This window comes from Stegostoma tigrinum, chromosome 17 (genome assembly GCF_030684315.1).
Source record: "Stegostoma tigrinum isolate sSteTig4 chromosome 17, sSteTig4.hap1, whole genome shotgun sequence".
Lineage (NCBI taxonomy): Eukaryota > Metazoa > Chordata > Chondrichthyes > Orectolobiformes > Stegostomatidae > Stegostoma > Stegostoma tigrinum.
In genome coordinates this window covers 50,780,775-50,801,736 of record NC_081370.1, presented here as the reverse complement: position 1 = coordinate 50,801,736, position 20,962 = coordinate 50,780,775, and the positions used below count along the sequence as shown (strand labels likewise).

The 20,962-nt window shown below is 40.7% G+C and overlaps 1 protein-coding gene across 8 annotated transcripts in view; it reads right to left on the bottom strand.

The window, feature by feature from the left end:
* Window positions 1-2,739: 2,739 nt before the first annotated feature.
* alkbh3 (alkB homolog 3, alpha-ketoglutarate dependent dioxygenase) overlaps window positions 2,740-20,962 on the bottom strand; it is a 55,200-nt gene continuing 36,977 nt past the window's right edge. For 6 of the 8 annotated variants that reach the window (XM_048545779.2, XM_048545780.2, XM_048545778.2 and 3 more), the window contains 2 exons: window positions 9,857-9,955; window positions 2,740-4,816 (listed from right to left, as the gene is read on the bottom strand). In XM_048545779.2, coding sequence (XP_048401736.1) covers window positions 4,730-4,816; window positions 9,857-9,955 — 186 coding nt within the window. In that variant the 3' untranslated portion in view covers window positions 2,740-4,729. The remainder of the gene's footprint in view (window positions 4,817-9,856; window positions 9,956-20,962) is intronic. The other 2 variants (XM_048545777.2, XM_048545786.2) reach the window with 2 other exon arrangements.

Below are 20,962 nucleotides of genomic sequence, written 5' to 3'. Positions count from 1 at the left end.
GCTTTTGTAGGTGTCAAGTTCTTTCCTTTTTTAAACCTTCAATTAATACATAGTCTTTTGTGTATTTCCTTACCACAGATTTAACAGATGGATTCTCTTTATGCAATTTTTATACATACTCTGCATAGATTTTTATGTATTACCAACTTTTAATGTCTGTCTTAGTTTTAAGGTTGTGCATAACTTAGCTATGATGCCAGTTTTTAATGAAGTTTGTTGCAAGAATTAATAAGTACCAGCACTCAGTCGTCAAAGCACATGCTGAGTTTGAAATTGAAGACAAGACTGTTCTCCAGTGAGAAGCAGAAGACACAGTGACATAAAGAAAGACATTTTCTGCACCCTAGGCCAAAATTGGGAAGCAAGACCTGTACTAAGCCACTAAAGACACTAGAGACAACGAGGTGTAGAGCTGGATGAACACAGCAGGCTAGGCAGCATGAGAGAAGCAGGAAAGCTGACATTTTTTTTCTGAAGGGTCTAGGCCCGAAATGTCAGCGTTCCTGCTCCTCTGATCCTGCTTGGCCTGCCGTGTTCATCCAGCTTTACACATTGTTAGCTCAGATTCTCCAGCAACTGCAGTTCCTACTATCAGTGAAGTCACTACCTAGCTTTAAGTATTATGCTTGTTACTTAATAAACATCCACTGAAATTACATCACTAGACTGTCTCCTTTTGCCCAAATGGTGAAAGTTTCAAATAAATTGAGAAATATTGAGTATGTAAACTCACAAAGACTGTACGTTCAAAGTATATTTTTGGCAGAAAAGTTTAGGACACGAGACACTGAAGTTGCATGATCAGCCATGATCATATTGAATGATGGTGCAGACCCAGAGGGCCAAATGGCCTACTGCATCTATCTTTTATGCTTCTGAGTTTCCAGCAAATGGAGTGTTGTCATTAATTACAGAGGGAATGGAATACAAAAGTAGGGATATTTTGCCTCAGTTGTACAGGATATTGGTGAGACCATGTCTGGAGTACTATGTACAGTTTTGTTCTCCTTATTTAAGGAATAATATAAATATATTAGAAGCTGATCAGAGAAGATTCATTTGACTAATTCCTGCAATGAAGGTGCTGTCTTATGATAAAAAGGTGGATCAGTTGGGGCTGTACCCATTGGGGTTTAGAAGAATGAGGTGATCTTATTAGGCACATGTGATCCTGAGGGGTCTTGTCAGTTGGATATTGAAAAGATGTTTCTCTATGCAGGAGAAAAAGAACTAGGAGGGACTGATTAAAAATAAACGATCTCCCAAAATAGGATGGAAATAAGGGGATTTTAATTCCTGACGGCTGACAGACTGTGGAATTTTTCTTCCCCAGAAAATGATGGATGCAGGAGCATTGAATATTTGTAAGACAGAGGTAGACAGATTCTTGATTAATAAAGGAGTTAAACAGTATAAGGAGTGGACAAGAAATTACAGTATAGGCCACAATCAGATCACCTATCATGATCCTATCAAATGGCAGAGCAGTTTCGAAGGGTTCAATAGCCTACACCTGCCCTAATTCATATATTCACCTGTGCTGGTTTACCATCACTGAAATATGCAGGGAGTAACTTAATCTCCTCTCATAGCTTAAGACCATAAGAAGTAGGAGGAGTAGACCACATGGCCTGTCGATTCTGTTTCAACATTCAGTTATCATTGCCAATCTTCAGTTTCAACTTTAATTTCATGCCCACTTCTCATAAATCTCAATTACACAAGTGAGCAAAATTCCGACTATTCTAGTCTTAAATATATTCAATGATGGCACATTCGTGTTTCTCTGGGGTAGAATTCTAAAGATTCACAAAAATCAGAGTAGAAATATTATTTTTCCACCCAGTCCTAAATTGTGACCCGCTATTTCTGAAATAATGCCCGGTGTTTTGAATTTTCCAGCCCAAAAGAAACATTCTCTATGTTGATACAGAGATAACAGGAACTGCCGATGTTGCAGAATCTGAGATAACATGGTGTGAAGCTGGATGAACACAGCAGGCCAAGCAGCATCTATGTTGAACTGTCAAGCGCCTTCAGAATCTTCAAATTTTCATTAAGATCACCTTTCATTCTGCTAAAGCCCATAGAATTTAACCAGGTTTGCTCAGCCTTTCATCATAGGTCAGCCCTCTTTTATTCATACCGAAAGCTAATGAGCACAGAGACTAGTTTGACTGCTGTTGAAGTACCTGTTTCCAGCCACTGTTGAGAGTTGCACACACATAGTTGTGACTTGAGCCAGAATGGGAGCAGGGACATTGTTGAAAAAAAAAGCTTCAGATTAAAATTAGTGGAATTTGTGATATAAAGATGTGCAATTGATGCACACTGAATAAACAGAAGGTCTATATTAAACCAAACTGCAGTCTGTTGAAAGTTTACACCCATTTTATTAGCAAAGATATTTCACGGCTTCTGAACACAGAAAATCTACTGAAATCAAATAGGACAGCCCTGTTCTTTGGCAACAAGCACAAAAAACCAAACATTACTGTTGTTGCCTCGGGCAGCATTTTTCCAGAGTACAGACTGGTAAATGTCTACTGAAAATAATTGCAGTAAACAGACTGCAGTTTGGTTTAATATAGACCTTCTGTTTATTCAGTGTGCATCAATTGCACATCTTTATATCACAAATTCCACTAATTTTAATCTGAAGCTTTTTTTTTCAACAATATCCCTGCTCCCATTCTGGCTCAAGTCACAACTATGCGTGTGCAACTCTCAACAGTGGCTGGGAACAGGTACTTCAACAGCAGTCAAACTAGTCTCTGTCCTCTCGTAGCCCACAGGAGGAATTTCCATTGGGGGAGGGGGGTGGGGCTACCCAGCAGAGTCCCAGCAAATATTTCTCTTTCTAATCGAGAAGCTCAGAGGTCATTTGCAATTTCTCCACTGTATCCTGGCTAAGATTAGCTAACGCAACACAAATCAGGAGCCACATCTTTTTTGGACTGAACAGTCCAGGTACTCACTGAGTCAACAGGCGATAATATTTTGTTTGAAGATGATAAATATTTTAGTTATGTACAAAAGTCATCTCCAACAAGAAAACCTGGACTGGAGGGCTTATCTTATGAAGAGAGGTTGACTGAGCTTGGTCTCTTTTCATTGGAGAAAAGGAGGAGGAGAGGGGACCTAATTGAGGTATACAAGATAATGAGAGGCATAGATAGAGTTGATAGCCAGAGACTATTTCCCAGGGCAGAAATGGCTAGCACGAGGGGTCATAGTTTTAAGCTGGTTGGTGGAAAGTATAGAGGGGATGTCAGAGGTGGGTTCTTTACACAGAGAGTTGTGAGAGCATGGAATGCGTTGCCAGCAGCAGTTGTGGAAGCAAGGTCATTGGGGTCATTTAAAAGACTGCTGGACATGCATATGGTCACAGAAATTTGAGGGTGCACACATGAGGATCAATGGTCGGCACAACATTGTGGGCTGAAGGGCCTGTTCTGTGCTGTACTGTTCTATGTTCTAAAAGTTGCTGTGTAGCTTAGCAATACAATTTAAAAAGTAATGCTGCAGGATACAGTAAATAAGCCCTTATATAAAAAAAGAACACCCGAGTTAAACCTTCAATAAGTGACTGCATTGCATTCCTTAATATGTCTTCTTATGGTCTGTTGCATTTTTTTTTAAACTTTGAAAGCATATTAGAAAATGAGGTGAAGCGTTCGAAACTTGGCATTGTCCGCCGGTTTTTGGCTGCCAAATCTACCACTTTTAGAAGTCTAAATTAAGTCAATAAAGTTTGAGTCCTTTCAAAATGAAGCAATGAATAAATAGTATGCAGTTCTTAATCATGTTTGACATTGGTCTACATATGAACTTCTACAACTTGTTTTAAATAGCAAATTCCTAATAAAGCTTATCCAACGTAATAATATTTACCACTAAAGACTACAGCTGAATTCTCAATTTGTTTTTTTTTTCAAAAATTTAGTCTGCATTTCAAAGTTGAGCAAATGTATTTTTGGCAAGTTAACTCACTGCCAACTATTGCTCATATTGTATGCAACAAGAATAATTAATTTTGATTCATTTTTTCAACTCATTACCGAACACCAGAGTACAGACCTTCTGTTTATTCAGTGTGCATCAATTGCACATCTTTATATCACAAATTCCACTGATTTTAATCTGAAGCTTTTTTTTCCAACAATATCCCTGCTCCCATTCTGGCTCAAGTCACAACTATGCGTGTGCAACTCACATGCTTCATGTACCTTTGATTCTTATTTAGAACAAATTCCTCAGCCTTGAAACAATAGGTATGCCAATCTAACACTCCAATGTATATTACCAGACAAGCAACTTTTTGTAGATCAATAAACAATATGATGTGACAAATGTTTTCCAACATCACACGCAACTTTGTTGTACCTATTTTCTACAGATTAGCTTCCTGTCAAGGTAAATTACAGCAGATCCAGAGCAAGTTTTTTCCTTAAATTATAAAAGTGAAATTATCCAGATATTCAACTTTAAATTAAAGTCAAAGCATTAAAATTATTTCATGGTATTATTATCAATACAGTCTAAACACATTTGCTTAGTTTTCCTTTGGCTATGTCTTCAATTGGAACACTGGCCTATTAAAGATTTTCTTTTATTTCAATTGTACAATTCAAATGTTCAACTTTCAAACAAAAACTAACAAAGCCTGGTGGAGGTCTTTTGTTCTTCATTTAGGTGCACATTGTTATCCGCTGTATTCATTTCATCTTCAACTCCTTTGTGTTTCTGGGTAAATTGTTCGAAATGTCAGGTTTATTCGTGGATTTCTGTCATGGTATTCTTTTGGCACTCGATGCTGTAAACAATATTAATAAGGTATATTTAAATATCAAAATCCATGAATTTATGCATATTAATTTCCAATAACACCCTCATCCCCTCTCACACTTACATGGTTTCCAGATAATGAATTGCTAAGTCCCACCTCATACTTCTCTACAAGATATCCTCATTCATTTCCACTCTTAGCCTTTGCACCTTAGCAAGTCCTTATCCTCGACTTCGATATCTATCTCAATTCACCGTGCATGCTCTTCAATGATCTCACTTTCATACAGCTGGGAAAAGGCACATTTTGTCGAAGCTTAAATTTTGCACTCATCAGAATAAGTCAGAATGAACAACAGGCACAACTATTCGCTGGTTCTTTTCTCCGGGCAATGCCTTTACCAATCAAAGTTAACCTGCCCAGGTTAAAATTTATACAAAACCTGGCAGTTATTGGCCAGTAGTTCATCATTAACTAGTGTATTCTCTATGGCAATACCTCTAATAATCAGAGGTAATTTGGCAACTGAACAGTACATTCTTTTCACATATAAATGTTGGCTTTCTCTTTCATCAATATTCTTGTGAATTGTCCAGATGTGTGGAGGACGAACAGTTTCACAAAACACATTTTTTTTCAACAATATTCAAGTTCTGTAATACCAAATGATAACATTACTTTCTGCCCCTTCTCCCTCTATATAGACTCCCTTAACCATATTATGCCTACACCCTTGATCTTAATAACTCATATGGTCATTCTTTTCCCAACATTTACAAGACGAACCAGTTATCTTTCATGTTTGTGTCCACCACAATTCACCTTTCTATAACCCCACTTCCCACTGCATCTTTGTAAAATGTATTCTTCAGAGAGTCGGTGTCACTGGCAAGGCCTGTGTTCGTTGTCCATTCTGAATTGACCTTTAACTCAATGGCTTGTTAGGACCATCTCAGAGGCACAATCAGATTGAATTAACTTTATTGTCACATGTACTCAAGTGAAAATATGAAAAGTTTATAAGTCGCCACTTACAGAACTATCATTGATACAAAGATGCCGAGGTAGAGAATACAGAAGTGAAGGAAAAGAAAGTTACAATACAGCTATACCCAGTATAAACATAGGTCAGGAAAACAAGAAGCAAAGTTAAAAAGACAAACATCACAGCCTCTCCAACATGGAAAAAAAATCTCTTCTCATTCCCACCCTTCCCCCAACAAATTATTTACAATTATACTTTGATACTCCCTATACTCTGCTATCCCAAACTAAAAAGCTGCCTGTCAATCTACTCAATCACTGTCTCATGTTCACTTTTAATCTCATTCCTCTCAACAAGCTGTTATCCTGTAAATTCCATCTATCCTTCCTCATCACCTCTCCCAAACCTTCTTGTGCCTATGTTGTCAGCTGGTCTGTCTAACATTCTGGATCAGATACAATTTCCTCCAGTTGAACACTAGCAAGATCAAAAACAAGATCTTTGGCCCTTTCAATACTGCAATCTTGTTACTGATTCTGGCCAATAGCAGATACTATCTCAGGTGGAAGACAACTGTTTGTGTTCTCACTGTCCTATTTGGTTCAGAATGAGTTTCTAATCTCATATCCATCACAGAGGACGCCTGCCGGTACATCCACATCAATTATTTGCTGCTGTAACTATACCTTTGTCAAGTCCAGCCTGTACTTTTCCAATACTCTCCTGACTGGTTTTCATGAACTTTGTTGATCAAAAACTTTGCCGCCCTAATCCAAGCTCTCAGTACATCATGCTTATCCCACTGGTCCCTGACCTAAACTGGTTTCTGTCGCCCAAAGTCTCCATTTTAAAATTTTCATCCCTGTGTTGAAATTCCTTCAGAGCTACCTCCAACCCCATTTCTTTTTATTCTTTCATGGGATGTTGAGATTGCATTATTGCCCATTCCTAACTGTCCTTGAGAAGATGTCAATGAACGGCTTCCTTAAACTGTAACAGTCCACGTGGAATGGAAACTCCTGCACTGCGGTTGGGAAGGAAGTTAGAGGATGTTGATTGGGTAGAAAAGGTGAAATGTTTCTAAGTTAAAATAATCGGTAAATTGGAAAACAAGTTGCATTGGATGGTTTCCCCATGTGCTGTAATGAATTTCTCCTTCCAGTAAAGGTCACTGATTTGGAAAGTCCCATTGAAGTTGCCTTAGTGATTTGCTGCAAAACATCTTACATTTGATTCACACTGCATTTATGTTGCAGGAGTAACAAAGGATACAAAAGTTGATGGCAGTCAATGAAATGTTGAATAAGCAGAATGCTTGTCAGGGATAATTTTGAGATTCTTAAGCGGTGTTGAAGCCACATGCATCCACAAAATATTCCAAACTCTGATCTGTTTTTGCCTCCTTATTAGCTGGTCCAGCTAGGTTTCTGAGTCAATGGTGACCCCTAGGACATTGCTTGTGAAGTAACGCCACAGAGGCCAGTATCCCGTCACCAGTGTCATCCTTTATTTACATGTGGTGAGTCCTTAACTCTAGAACTGCCTCTTCAGAGACAGCTCTCAGAATGCAAGAATCTCTGACACTCCTGTTTTTATCTGTCAGCCAGGGCTTCCTGATTGGGGCTGTTAATCTGGTCCAATCAAGGAACCCATACTCTAAATGAAAACCAAAAGAGTTGCAGATGTTGTACATCAGGAACAAAAATAAAGTTGCTGGAAAAGCTCAGCAGGTCTGGCAGCATCTGTGAAGGAGAAAACAGAGTTAACGTTTTGGGTCCAGCGACCCTTCCTCAGAATCGGACCCGAAACGTTAACTGTTTTCTCCTTCACAGATGCTGCCGGACCTTCTGAGCTTTTCCAGCGACTTTGTGTTTCTTCCATATTCTACATGGTCCACCTGGCTGACGTTGTTACAATCACTACAGCTGGCAGGGTATTCTGCGATAGTAATTGCATGTCAAGGGGAGGTGGTTTGATTCTCTCTTGTTGCACATATAGACGAGTACAGCATAGAAAGAAGCCACAGGAGCAATCGGGGTTGTGCCAAATTGGGCCGTAAATATCCCATATTCCCTCTGCCTCACCACTAAAAGCCTATGTGCTGAAAAGAGTCACCTCCTTCTCCTCTTTTAGGATCCTTCTTGAAGTGACTTCTTTGATTAACCTTTAATTTATACTTTTCTTTGGTTCATTATCAAATGATTGTGCTTCTATGAAGTGTATCAGGATATTTTTCTATGCTAAGGGTTCGGCATAAATTATAGCTGTCAATCTATTAGAAAAATTCATTGTGGTTAACCTTGCAATTAAAAATTTTAATAATAACTAATCTTGGGTTTTAACTGCACCAATAACATACTTTGCAAGCCAAAATTAGTGATCCACGGAACAGCAGGCATTCTGGGGCCCAAGACAAACAGAGATGGTCTGCAGCTGGCCTCAGGATCAATAATCAATGCCACTGACAGACAGTGCTGCAGTAACTCTCAGCTATCTCCCTGGCAACCAGCTTACTGTTGCAGAAGGTAAATTTCACACATGCCCAGAGGCTTAGAGCAGTTCTACTGAAAGTTGCTGGCAGTCCTGAAGATATTACAGCAGAATTTCTGCACTTAATGCAAATAAAAAATATTAAACTAAGCAAAATTCACTGCATTAATCATTGGAGTTAGTTGTGATTAATTTATTTGAGTGAGATTTTATATGTCTTGCAGGATCTGGCAAATACAAGGTACATTTGAGTTGCTTTTACATAGTCATTTGTTTTGAAATGTGACATTCAAAAAGGGTCTTAGCCGAAGAACTGGCCATGTAATTCTCACTTACTCTCACACACAAACACAGACACAGAGACAGAGACACTCTAAGTCCAACAGTGAAATAATGGTAATGAGGCATGTTAACTATTATTCAATGAAGCTTGGTTGGCATAAAATTCAATGAGAATGCTGTCATCATTCACATGATCTATGATATGTTTTATAATAACTTTGCAGGTGGATAACTAATATACATATAAATTAAAACATAATTCTCCTGTTGGAGCACAGCATGTATTAACAGCTATGAATAACATCACAATTAGCACAGAAAGGTGTGATCACAGACTTTGAAATAAAACATGTGATAAGGGGCAGGATGAATTCCTCACTCATTTTTCTGTTTTCTTCTTTCACAGGATGTGGGCCTTGTTGGCTAGGGCAGCACTTAATGCTGCCCATGTGGCGTAGGTACACCCACAAAACTGTAGGGAAGAGATGCCAAGTCAGGATGGCGTGTGGCTTGGCAGGGAACTTGTAGCTAGTGGTGTTCCCAAGCATCTGCTGCCCCTGTCCTCCTAGAGGGCAGAGGTCACACATTTGGAAGGTGCAGTCAAAGAAACATTGGTCAGTTGCTGCAGTTTATCTAGTAGCTGATAAACACTGCTGCTAAATTACATCAGTGGCAGAGGAACTAAATGTTTATGATCTGTTACCAAAAAACATGGGTTACCTTGTCCTGGATGGTGTTGAGTTTATTGAGAGTTATTTAAGCTTTCCTCTTCCAGGCAATGGTAAATACACCATCACAACGTTAACTTGTACCTTATAGATGATGGACAGGCTATGGGAGTCAACATCTGAGTTATTTACCTTGGAACTCCCAGCCTCTGACCCACATCCTGTTTTCTTTAAATAAAGCATATAAGAAGCAGTCACTGCCCTTTAAAACTATAAGTCTCTTATTTTACAGGCATATGGTACATGAAGGTGCATCAAAGATGCATCAGGAACTGCAGTCTTCCATTCACTTCTCCCTTATTTGCTTTTTGTGGGAGCTTGTACACAATTTGACCTCCATGTTTCCTACTTTAACACGTTGGCTGTACTTACTGGTTGTAAATGGCTTTTCAGCAACCTTAGGTCATGAAGGGTACTATATAAATGCAAATCTCTCTTTTTATGGCCTTGAGAAAACAGCGACCACAATAATTGAGTCTTGTGCGAGCAAACACTAAGTCGCCGGTGGAAAAAGTACAAATTTTGTGTTGAGGAACATTCTCAACTGCTGTATCACTCAGAAGATCTAAGTATGTTTCTCACCTGCCACTCCTCCTGAGTTTCTCCTTCCATTACTAACAAACACCCGTGGCTGAGTGGGATCCGAATTCTTTCTACATATGTATAACTGCCTTTATCCTCCTGTGTGGAACAAAGCAAAAGATGTTGTATCATAAGCATTCAGGAATATGGATTACAGTTTCATCTGATGAATAGTCACCTACAACTATTCAAAAAGTGTTTTCCCTGTTTCCAATATTAGAATTAATAATTGAAAATACTAACTTTTCTCAATATCCCTGCATTCTCTTGGATTGTTAATTGCTGGATACTTCAGGGCAATTCGGCAAGTTTGGCAAACTCAAGTCCCAACTTTTTGAACACTTTTGGAAACTCCAGAGATACACAATACTTACGGTACTGCCCAGCCCTGAATTTCTCAGCCCACAACTATATCCCTCTACGTGGAATTTGTTATTTACCTAATAGATAAATTGACCTTTTAGTTTCCTCCATCACAGCTTCCTGCTCACTATACCAAATCTCACTCTCAGCAAGCAACAGGACACTGTACACATGGGGTCATGGAAAGTTAATGCTATGCTCTCTCAGGCTATCTGGATCCAACCAAAATAATGGCAATAAACACCTCCCACTTTCACTATGACTGTGTGACAAATGTAAAAACTGCCTGTCTACTTGTTGGCATTCTGACACTTCATAGCCTCAAAGATACCCAGTTTTGGGTGTTCACTTGTGGGAAAGTTTCGAAAGGTACGAACTCCGCAGACTCTACACAAATCAGAATGGATTAGGATGGAGAAAAAAAATGGAGAAACAGTGAAATTGGGAGATATAAATGGCAAGGATGGGAAATAAACGAGAAAGTTACCTCAAAATGATAAAATTAATGGAAAAAAAGACTGAGAAGACAGAAAACAGAAAATGTTGGAGGAACAGGACTGACAGCATCTACGGAAAATAGAAAAAGTAGTCTCAAAAGGTTAACTGTTTTTCCACGGATCCTGCCAGAAGAGTATGTAGTTTATAATGTAAATAAAAAGACAGATAGGATACTGCATTGCCTTTATGCCAAATCATTTTACTACTTACTTTCAAAACTCAGGCACTGTGTCTGTGAGCCAAGAATACGAAGACCTAATTCACCACTGGCTTCAGTTTCTTTTCTCACCAAGAGCAATTCCCTCCCAGGGACACTGCATCCATTCTTGACAAAGGCATAAACTGGGAAAGACCTCAATCTTTCCCGGCCACAATCCATCTTCCTATAGTCATCAACAGGCAGAAAAGCATGCACACCTCATTGACGAGATGCCTCTTGTCAGGGTCTGTACCTGACTGAACAGTGGAACTACAGACCAAAGAACAGAAGGAAGAGACAATGCATCAAAGGTGAAGATAAAGTTGCCAAAGTCCTACCAGCTCGCAGGGCTACTTTCTCATTACAGACTGGTGGTGGTTTAACCCAAGGGTCATCATGCCTCAGACAAGGGGACAGGGTGAGTAGGAGAGTCTTTTGTGGTAATATCAGCCAGCGTGAGAAATGAAATTATGCTGTTGGCGTCTTCTCTGCATCGCAAACAATCCAAGCAGCCAACTGAGCTAACCAAGCCCATAAAGAAAATATGTAAGAGAATTGTCATCGGCAATCACTCACTGAAGACTAAGACTGACTGTCCACCGAGGATTTTGTGTCACTGAACTGGAAAAGCCAAACAAAGCAGAAAACAAAAAGATTGAACAAGAAGATAGGGAAAAAAAAAAGAGGGAAAGTATCAAATAAAATTGATACAAGAATGACAGACGGGTCAGACATATGATATGCAAAGCAACACAAGATTTATTAATGCATCTCTTAAAAGTTTTAGTAACTCAGGTTTTACAAGCTGCACAAAATTGGCAGATTTCAATGCTGTCCCCTATGGTGAGTTTGGAGGCAGCAAGGCATTAATGGGGTAGGATGGTGGCAATTAGGGGTGGTGCTGTCCTCCTGCCTCTGCCCTGATAAAGGATGGAAGGCTTGATTGGATAGTCCTCCCACCCTGTCAATGAAGGTCCCTAAGTAGGCAAATAATCCCACGGGGGAGTCAATCAGTAGCAGGTGGGGAAATATTCATGAAGGAAGGCTAAGAAGCAAAACATTGTCAGTTCTGAATGCAGACTCTTAGATGGTTGGGTGAGGGGGTTCCATGTACAAAAGGTGCTCAGTTCCTGAATGAGGGGCCACCAATGTCAGAAGGTGAGGACAGCTGAGAACCTCTCCCTGCCATTGCTACTATTTGAAACCCCCTCTATCATCCCAAATCTGTGACCCTTAACTCACTGTTACTCAGCTTTGCACAAAACTAAAGAACTGTGGATGCTGGATATCAGGGACAAAATCAGAATAGTCAGCAGGTCTGGCTGCATCTGTGGGGAGAAAACAGAGTTAACATTTCAAAGCGTTCTAAAGAAGGGTCACTGGACCCTACAAGTTAACTCTACTTTCTCTCCACAGATGCTGCCAGATCGGTTGTGTTTTGTCAGCAATTTCTGATTTAATTACTAACCTGTGGTCAGGGGTCCCTTGATATGCCAAATGTGTCCCACAGGAGAGCAATAAAGCCCCTGCAACCGATCCGTGATCCTAGCAAATACCTGCTCTGTCCACTTAGATGCCCCAACCTATGGTGGGCCTTCCCAATAGAAACCAGTGTGGGAGTGTTGGCCCCTCTTCAGCTAGAGGATGAAACCTGAGTTAAATACTCGATTTGTTGAAAACCAAGATAAAAAAAAATGTTTGCCACGAGCACGGTTTTCTTTTATCCATAACTAGTTAAGCTAACGAGGTAGAAGTTTGGTCACATGGCTATGTAGTGCTCCCTCTATTCCCAAGGACAAGTGGTGCTAGTGGCTATGTGAGGAATTCTTCAATGATATCACTCAAATTCACTGCGTGGGTGATGCAGCTAACAGGCCACAGCTTTGGCTGTCCCTTTGGAAAATCAAGTTAAATTTGCTTTGTGTCCGTGGAATGACAAATATCTCTCCAAAACATCTCTCTTTTTCTAATGAGTGAGTACCCTGATCGACAATCAGGTGCATCAAACTCTGTGAGCAGTGGCTTAAGTGTTGCAAGAGGCTGAAACTTTTAATTGGAAGAACAGTGGATTTTTCTGAATAACAACAGGGTCCAATTGTAAATTACAACTTACACTGCATGGTATCAATATCTTCAGTTCTACAAATTGTCAATTAAAACAGACATTCTGTTGGTTTAGTCTGCATGAAGTGGGTTTTTTCATTCAATACTTTCTGGCTTCATTTCCACAAGAATTATACAGTTATGTTATAATCCACAGTGTTACTGATAACTGCTGGTATAGTTAACAATGAAAAAGGTGTAGCTTTCAGTGCATTAAGCTGGTAGTTGCCAAATAATTTGGGTAAGAAGCCCAAATGATGGGCATGTTTAAAATTATACAAAAATCAATTCCAATCACTCACACTGACACAAATCATCTCTTAAAAATAAAATGAAAATAATCATTCTGGTCCTTACCCAAAATACTTGAAGATATAATGTACTATATAAGGTTTTGTACCCAAACCTCCACATACATGTCCTCATAGGAAGACAGTGGTAATATTAATGCTACTGAAGTCGTAATCCAGAACTCCAGGCCAAAGCTCTGGGGACATGGGTTTGAATCCCATTAGGTTAAATGGTGGGATTTGAACTTAATTTTGAAAACTCTGGAATAAAAAGCCAGCCTGGTCACTTTTTTTTGTTAAAATTCAATCTCACTCACTAATGCCCTTTATGGAAGGAAACCTGATTTGACCAATACGTAGAACTACAGCAATGTGGTTGACTCTTTACTGCCCTCTGGATCATTAGGGATGTGCAACAAATACTGGCTTAGCCAGCAAAAATCTACATCCAATGAGAAAAAAAAGGACTCAGTTATTCTGCCATGGGGAGAGCCTGGCAGTTCTTAATAAGGAGGCTGATTTAAAATGCAGAAAGAACCATCTGACTTCCAACAGACACTTCAAAATTACACGGGGAAGGCTTAAGAACAGGAACCTGCCACTAAGACAGGTTGTGCATATTGTAGGAGACCAAAAACAATACAAGAAACAATTGAAGGAGTACCAACCTAAACAAAATAGAAGTTTGTGAATGATGTAGAACTATGTTAAAGCCTGATGCATTTTCAATATTTTCTGCATTACATTTCCACTCTATTATCCCTTTAAATTTTCCTACATTGTTTATTAATAGTTTCATCGACATTCAGCACTTCTTCTAACCACTAACATGTTACAGTACAACACTGGTATTTTTGATCTACCAACATTAAACATCTTCAGCTGTTCCCGTGGTGGCTCAGCCAGTGAGAGCCACATCCTATGAGTAAATTAAGAAGTAAATTCTCCTCACCACCCTGAGAAAGAAAAACTAGTATAACAAGTTCCAAAAAAGTCATTGTGTATCCAACATTTACAAAGCTTTAAATGTCAGGTGGACATGGCTCACTACCAAAACTAATCTGCTCGGCCAAGGAGAGAGCAGCCATTCAGTAATAAGGGTGTGCTCTGTTACTAATGAATCTGAGAACAGCTCCAATATGCCCAACAATTCCTACCCTTATACCAGACCCCTTCATCCCACTCTATGGATCACCTTCTATATCAGATTCTGCAGTAGAGTCAGTGTGAAATCATTTCTTTTCCAATCGTAGAGTTTACGGCAGACTATATATGTGTGAACTCAGTTCACAGAGCCACTCAAATCAAATAATAAGTAGTGTTAGGCACATATTCAAATAATAAAAATGAATATTTGCACGTCATGTACCCTTGCAAACCGTGAATGCAAAATTTTAACGCAAGTATCTGGTAAAGTTACCTTAAACTAGGTTGGGGAATCTATTGTAATTGCAAAACTAAACAAATGCTGTTCGTAATACAATACTTAAATTCTTGGGCAGATTACTATTATTTAGTTATCTATGGGAAGGAACATATTCTTATTTTCTTCCTTCAGAAAGACTATTCAGAGATGTCTAATACATATATTTTAAACCAGCACTTTAATCCAGTTGCTATGGGAACCTTCAGCATCACAAGTTAGATATTCCCTGTTATGTAATGCCACCCACACAATTTTCAGCAGCAGTACTACTTTTCACTGGCAGGCATTTAATAAAAATCTATACATTTTTTAGATTGTTTTTAAAGCAGCTTTGTCATGAAAACGTTAAGTTTCAGATTTTGATCAGTTAAAGTTTTAAATAATGGGTTGGAAATGTGGACTCTCAAACCATATAAACTGATTTAATCTTTACTTTTGATTTTATAGAGATATCCCACAGCCTTGGAACAATTAGTTGATATCAAGGACGTGACATTCAAGCAATATTCTTGTTATTGGCGTACTTTAAATTGTTGGTTGATTTCATTTAAAAAAATGCTAATGCTATAAAGTGAAGGTGAGGGAGTTGTGTTTCTGATTACAAGTAGGGCAGTTTATTCCATTGAGGTCCAACAGATGGTGGAAATGCTGTGCCTTTGGTAAGACTTTGAGCCTTCTCATCTGGATTAACAAACCAAGGTAGACTGCTAACTAATCACGATAACTGAATGACATAAATTCAGAATTGATTAAATGAGAGAAACAGGTAAAAGTCAAACACTAGCTTCCTTTTGCATTAAGTACAATAAGGTGAACTTTCAAATCAATTGCTATTTTAATACACCTATAAAACAACAAGCAAGTGGTATACAAGATGGATGGGACCTCTCAGAAGTGCATTGATTCAAGTTTCACCTTAAGTAATAACTACCGAGTGGGATTGAGGCTTTGCTGGCATATTGACAGGTTCAAGAAACCTGATTTCAATTACTGCTGTCCTGCAACATTCATGAGGAAAAGTGCAGGGATGCCATTCAAACCACCTAAACTCAACCTTATTGACTCCATTCAATTCTCTCTTTAGTGATTCTAAAGTTTTCGTTTCCAGTATCTTTCCTGAAAGAATATTTTAGTTCTTGATCATATTTTGCAAGAAAAGCCTCAATACTTAAGTCTTGAACTTTCCTCAGAGCAGTTTAAACCTTATCTTTTGTCATCTAATCACGATCTAACTTGAAATAATGTACCATGATTTATGCCTTCTATTGCACCTCCTACTTATTAAAAAACAAAAGAACTGCAGATACTGTAAATCAGAAACAAAAACAGAAGTTGTCGCAAAAGTTCAACAGGTCTGGCGACATCTGTGAAGACAAATCAGAATTAACATTTTGGGTCTCGAGACTGGTCCTCAGATCCGAAACATTAACTCTGATTTCTTTTCATCAATGCTGCCAGACCTGCTGAGTTTTTCCATCAACTTCAGCAAGTTCCATCCAATTTATTGTTTTCAATGTTGAAGTAGTTGAAGTTTTTAAAAACTTTCCTTCAAAATTCAATACTCTGATCCCAGGTTTTGCTTTCTGATCCATCTCAACATCATTCCCAAGTTGGGTACTTAGATTTCTCAGTTGAGGCCTAATTTCAAATTTATATTTAAGGGGAGGCAATGGTCTAGTGATATTAAAACTCAGGTATTGCTGGGAGGACCTGGGTTTGAATCCCACCAGGGCAGAACTGGAATCTGAATTCAATATAAAATATCTGGAATTAGGAATCATCTGATGACCATGAAACTATCGTCCATTGTCAAAAAAATCCATCTGGTTCACGAATCACGATTGTAATCCAGTACAATCTGTAACCTCATGGTCCAGCAAATCCCCCACTCAACCACTACCATCAAGCCAGGGGGTTAACCGGTTCAAAGCAGAGTGCAGGATGGCATGCCAGGAACCGCACCGGGTATATCTAAAAATGAGGTGTCAACCTGGTAAAGCTACCAAAGAGGACTACTTGCATGCCAAACAGCACAAACAGAAAGTGATAGATAGAGCTACGTGATCCCACAACCAATGGATTAGATATAATCTCTTTAGTCCCGCTACATCCAGTTGTGAACAGTGGTGGACAATTAAACAACTCACTGGACGAGGTTGCTCCATAAATGTCCCCATCCTCAATGACAGAGGAGCCCAAAACATCAATACAAAAGATAATGCAGAAACATGCGAGCAATCTTTAGGCAGAAGTGCTGAATGGATAATCCATCCTGAACTCCTCCATTGGTCCCAAGCATTACAGGTACCAGTGATAATGGGAACTGCAGATGCTGGAGAATCCAAGATAATAAAATGTGAGGCTGGATGAACACAGCAGGCCCAGCAGCATCTCAGGAGCACAAAAGCTGACGTTTCGGGCCTAGACCCTTCATCAGAGAGGGGGATGGGGTGAGGGTTCTGGAATAAATAGGGAGAGAGGGGGAGGCGGACCGAAGATGGAGAGAAAAGAAGATAGGTGGAGAGGAGAGTATAGGTGGGGAGGTAGGGAGGGGATAGGTCAGTCCAGGGAAGACGGACAGGTCAAGGAGGTGGGTTGAGGTTAGTAGGTAGGAGATGGAGGTGCGGCTTGGGGTGGGAGGAAGGGATGGGTGAGAGGAAGAACAGGTTAGGGAGGCAGAGACAGGTTGGACTGGTTTTGGGATGCAGTGGGTGGAGGGGAAGAGCTGGGCTGGTTGTGTGGTGCAGTGGGGGGAGGGGACGAACTGGGCTGGTTTTGGGATGCGGTGGGGGAAGGGGAAATTTTGAAGCTGGTGAAGTCCACATTGATACCATTGGACTGCAGGGTTCCCAAGCGGAATATGAGTTGCTGTTCCTGCAACCTTCGGGTGGCATCATTGTGGCACTGCACTCCTCCGACACTTCTGCCATCTACAATCCGACCCCACCACCCATGACATTTTTCCATCCCCACCCTTGTCTGCTTTCCGGAGAAACCACTCTCTCTGTGACTCCCTTGTTCGCTCCACAATGTCCTCCAACCCCACCACACCCAGCACCTTCCCCTGCAACCACAGGAAATGCTACACTTGTCCCCACACCTCCTCCCTCACCCCTATCCCAGGCCCCAAGATGACTTTCCATATTAAGCAGAGGTTCACCTGCACATCTGCCAATGTGGTATACTGCATCCACTGTACCCAGTGTGGCTTCCTCTACATTGGGGAAACCAAGCGGAGGCTTGGGGACCGCTTTGCAGAACATCTCCGCTTGGTTCGCAATAAACAACTGCACCTCCCAGTCGCAAACCATTTCCACTCCCCCTCCCATTCTTTAGATGACATGTCCATCATGGGCCTCCTGCAGATGCCACCCAAAGGTTGCAGGAACAGCACCTCATATTCCGCTTGGGAACTCTGCAGCCTAATGGTATCAATGTGGACTTCACCAGCTTCAAAATCTCCCCTTCCCCCACCGCATCCCAAGACCAGCCCAGTTCGTCCCCTCCCCCCACTGCACCACACAACCAGCCCAGTTCTTCCCTTCCACCCACTGCATCCCAAAACCAGTCCAACCTGTCTCTGCCTCCCTAACCTGTTCTTCCTCTCACCCATCCCTTTCTCCTACCCCAAGCCGCACCTCCATCTCCTACCTACTAACCTCATCCCACCTCCTTGACCTGTCCATCTTCCCTGGACTGACCTATCCCCTCCCTACCTTCCCACCTATACTCTCCTCTCCACCTATCTTCTTTTCTCTCCATCTTCGGTCCGCCTCCCCCTCTCTCCCTATTTATTCCAGAACCCTCACCCCATCCCCCTCTCTGATGAAGGGTCTAGGCCCGAAACGTCAGCTTTTGTGCTCCTGAGATGCTGCTGGGCCTGCTGTGTTCATCCAGCCTCACATTTTATTATTACAGATACCAGTTTTCTGCCAAGACAATTCACTCCATGAAATACAAAGAAACAGCTGGAGATACTGGATACTGCAAAGGCTATGGGCCCTGACAACATTCCAGCAATAGTATTGAAGATCTGTGCTCAAGGACTTGCCATTCCCCAGGTCACACTGTACAATTATAACACTGGCATCTACCTGACCTTGTGGAAATTGCCTAAGTATGCCCTGTACACAACCTGGCCAGTTAACAATCCATCAGTCTATTCTCAACCACGAGTAAAGGATAGAAAATGTCATTAACAGCACTACCAAGCAATACCTGCTCAGCAATAACCCGCTCACAGATGCCCTGTTTGGTTCCACCAGTGCCATTCAGTTTCTGATCTAGCAAGTTTTGAGAAGATTTGTAGCTCAGGTTGACGTTCTGGATGTGAGTTTGCTCGCTGAGCTGGAAGGTTAGTTTTCAGACGTTTCATCACCATTCTAGGTAACATCATCAGTGAGCCTCCGACGAAGCCTTCATCGGAGGCTCACTGATGATGTTACCTAGAATGGTGACGAAATGTCTGAAAACTAACCTTCCAGCTCAGCGAGCAAACTCACATCCAGTTTCTGATCTCTTTACAGCTTTGGTTTAAACATGGACAAAAGAGCTGAATTCCAGAGGTGAGGTGAGATTGACAGCTCTTGACATCAAAGCCGCAATCGACCGGAGTGTGGCATCAAAGAGCTGTAGCAAGACTGGAATCAATGAATTTCAGAAGACAAAATATCCCCAGGCTGGAGTCATAACTGGCACTTATGAAGATAGTCGTGGTTGGTAGAAGTCAGTCATCTCAGTTCCAAGACATCTCAGCAGGAGTTCCTCAGAGTCGTGTCCTAGACCCAACCACTTTCAGCTGCTTCATCAATGAACTTCCCTCAATCATAAGGACAGAAATGGGGATGTTCACTGATGATTGCAAAATGTTGAGCAATATTCATGACTCCTTGGATACTGAAACAGTCCATCCTTAAATGCAACACAATCTGGACAATATCCAGGCTTAGACTGACAACTGACAAATAACATTCATGCCACACAAATGTCAGGCAATGACCATCTCCAATAAGTGACAATCTGACTACTGCTCCTTGATATACAATAGTGTTGAATACCCTACAATCAACATCCTTGGGTTTACCATTGACCAGAAATTCAACTTGACTTGCTACATAAACAGACTTGGTTACATGAGCGAGTTGGAAGCTAGGAATACTGCAGCGTACAACTTACCTCCTGACTCCACAAAGTCTGTCAATCATTTCCAAGGCATAAGTCAAGAATATGATAGAATACTCACCACTGGCTTAGATGCATGCAGCTCCCACAACACCAAAGAAGCTTGACACCATGCAGGACAAAGCAGCACATTTGTGGACTACCTACAAGATGCACTGCAAAAATTCACCAAAGATCCTGAGAATCCATGACCACTACAAAGTCAAGGGCAGCAGATATATGGCAACACCACCATCTGCAAGTTCCGTTCAAAGTCACTCAGCATCATGACCTGGAAATATATCACTGTTCCTTCACTGTGGCTGGGTCAAAATCATGGAATTACTTCCCTACAGCATGAGGACTGCAGCAGCTCAAGAAGGCACCTTATCAACACCTTCTCAAGGGCAGCTAGGGACCAGCAATTAATGCTGGCTCAACTGGCAATGCCTGCGTCCCATGAGTGAATAAAAAAAACTGAGCTGCAATATAACTGAGCCTTCACTTGTCTACATATAATCACTGCTTCTTGAAAAAACTGTCGCAGCAAGCAGAAAACTTTACTTACAACATATTTCCAATAAAGCTAAATTCCCCAAGGGTGCTTCAGTTGGGAAGTGCTGGGGGTGGAGGAGAAGGAAGAGAACGTTAAAACGGGGATTGATTTCAGATAGAAATCTGGGGGATCCCGAAAGCCTGTTTGGAGAAATAGATTTACCGAAGGTCTATGGAGAGAAGGAAGGGTGAAAAAATATGGGATAAAGAATGAATAAACTTGTGAAGTAACATGGGAAAAGAAATAGGAAAGAAGTTAAGTAAAACAGGCAAGAAAGCAAATGAAGAGGGCACTTTGTACAGTACATCCCTCTACCACTCTGTGTTAACTCAACATTAATTAGCAATAACAAGGTGTAGAGCTGGATGAAAAACGCAGGCCAAGCAGCTTCAGAGGAGCAGGAAGGCTGATGTTTTGGGCCGAGACCCTTCTGCAGAATTATGCAGCTTTCCTTGGAGATTTCTCCCTGCCTGGTTAATATCACAGAACTATAAATCCGGAAAAAGGGATA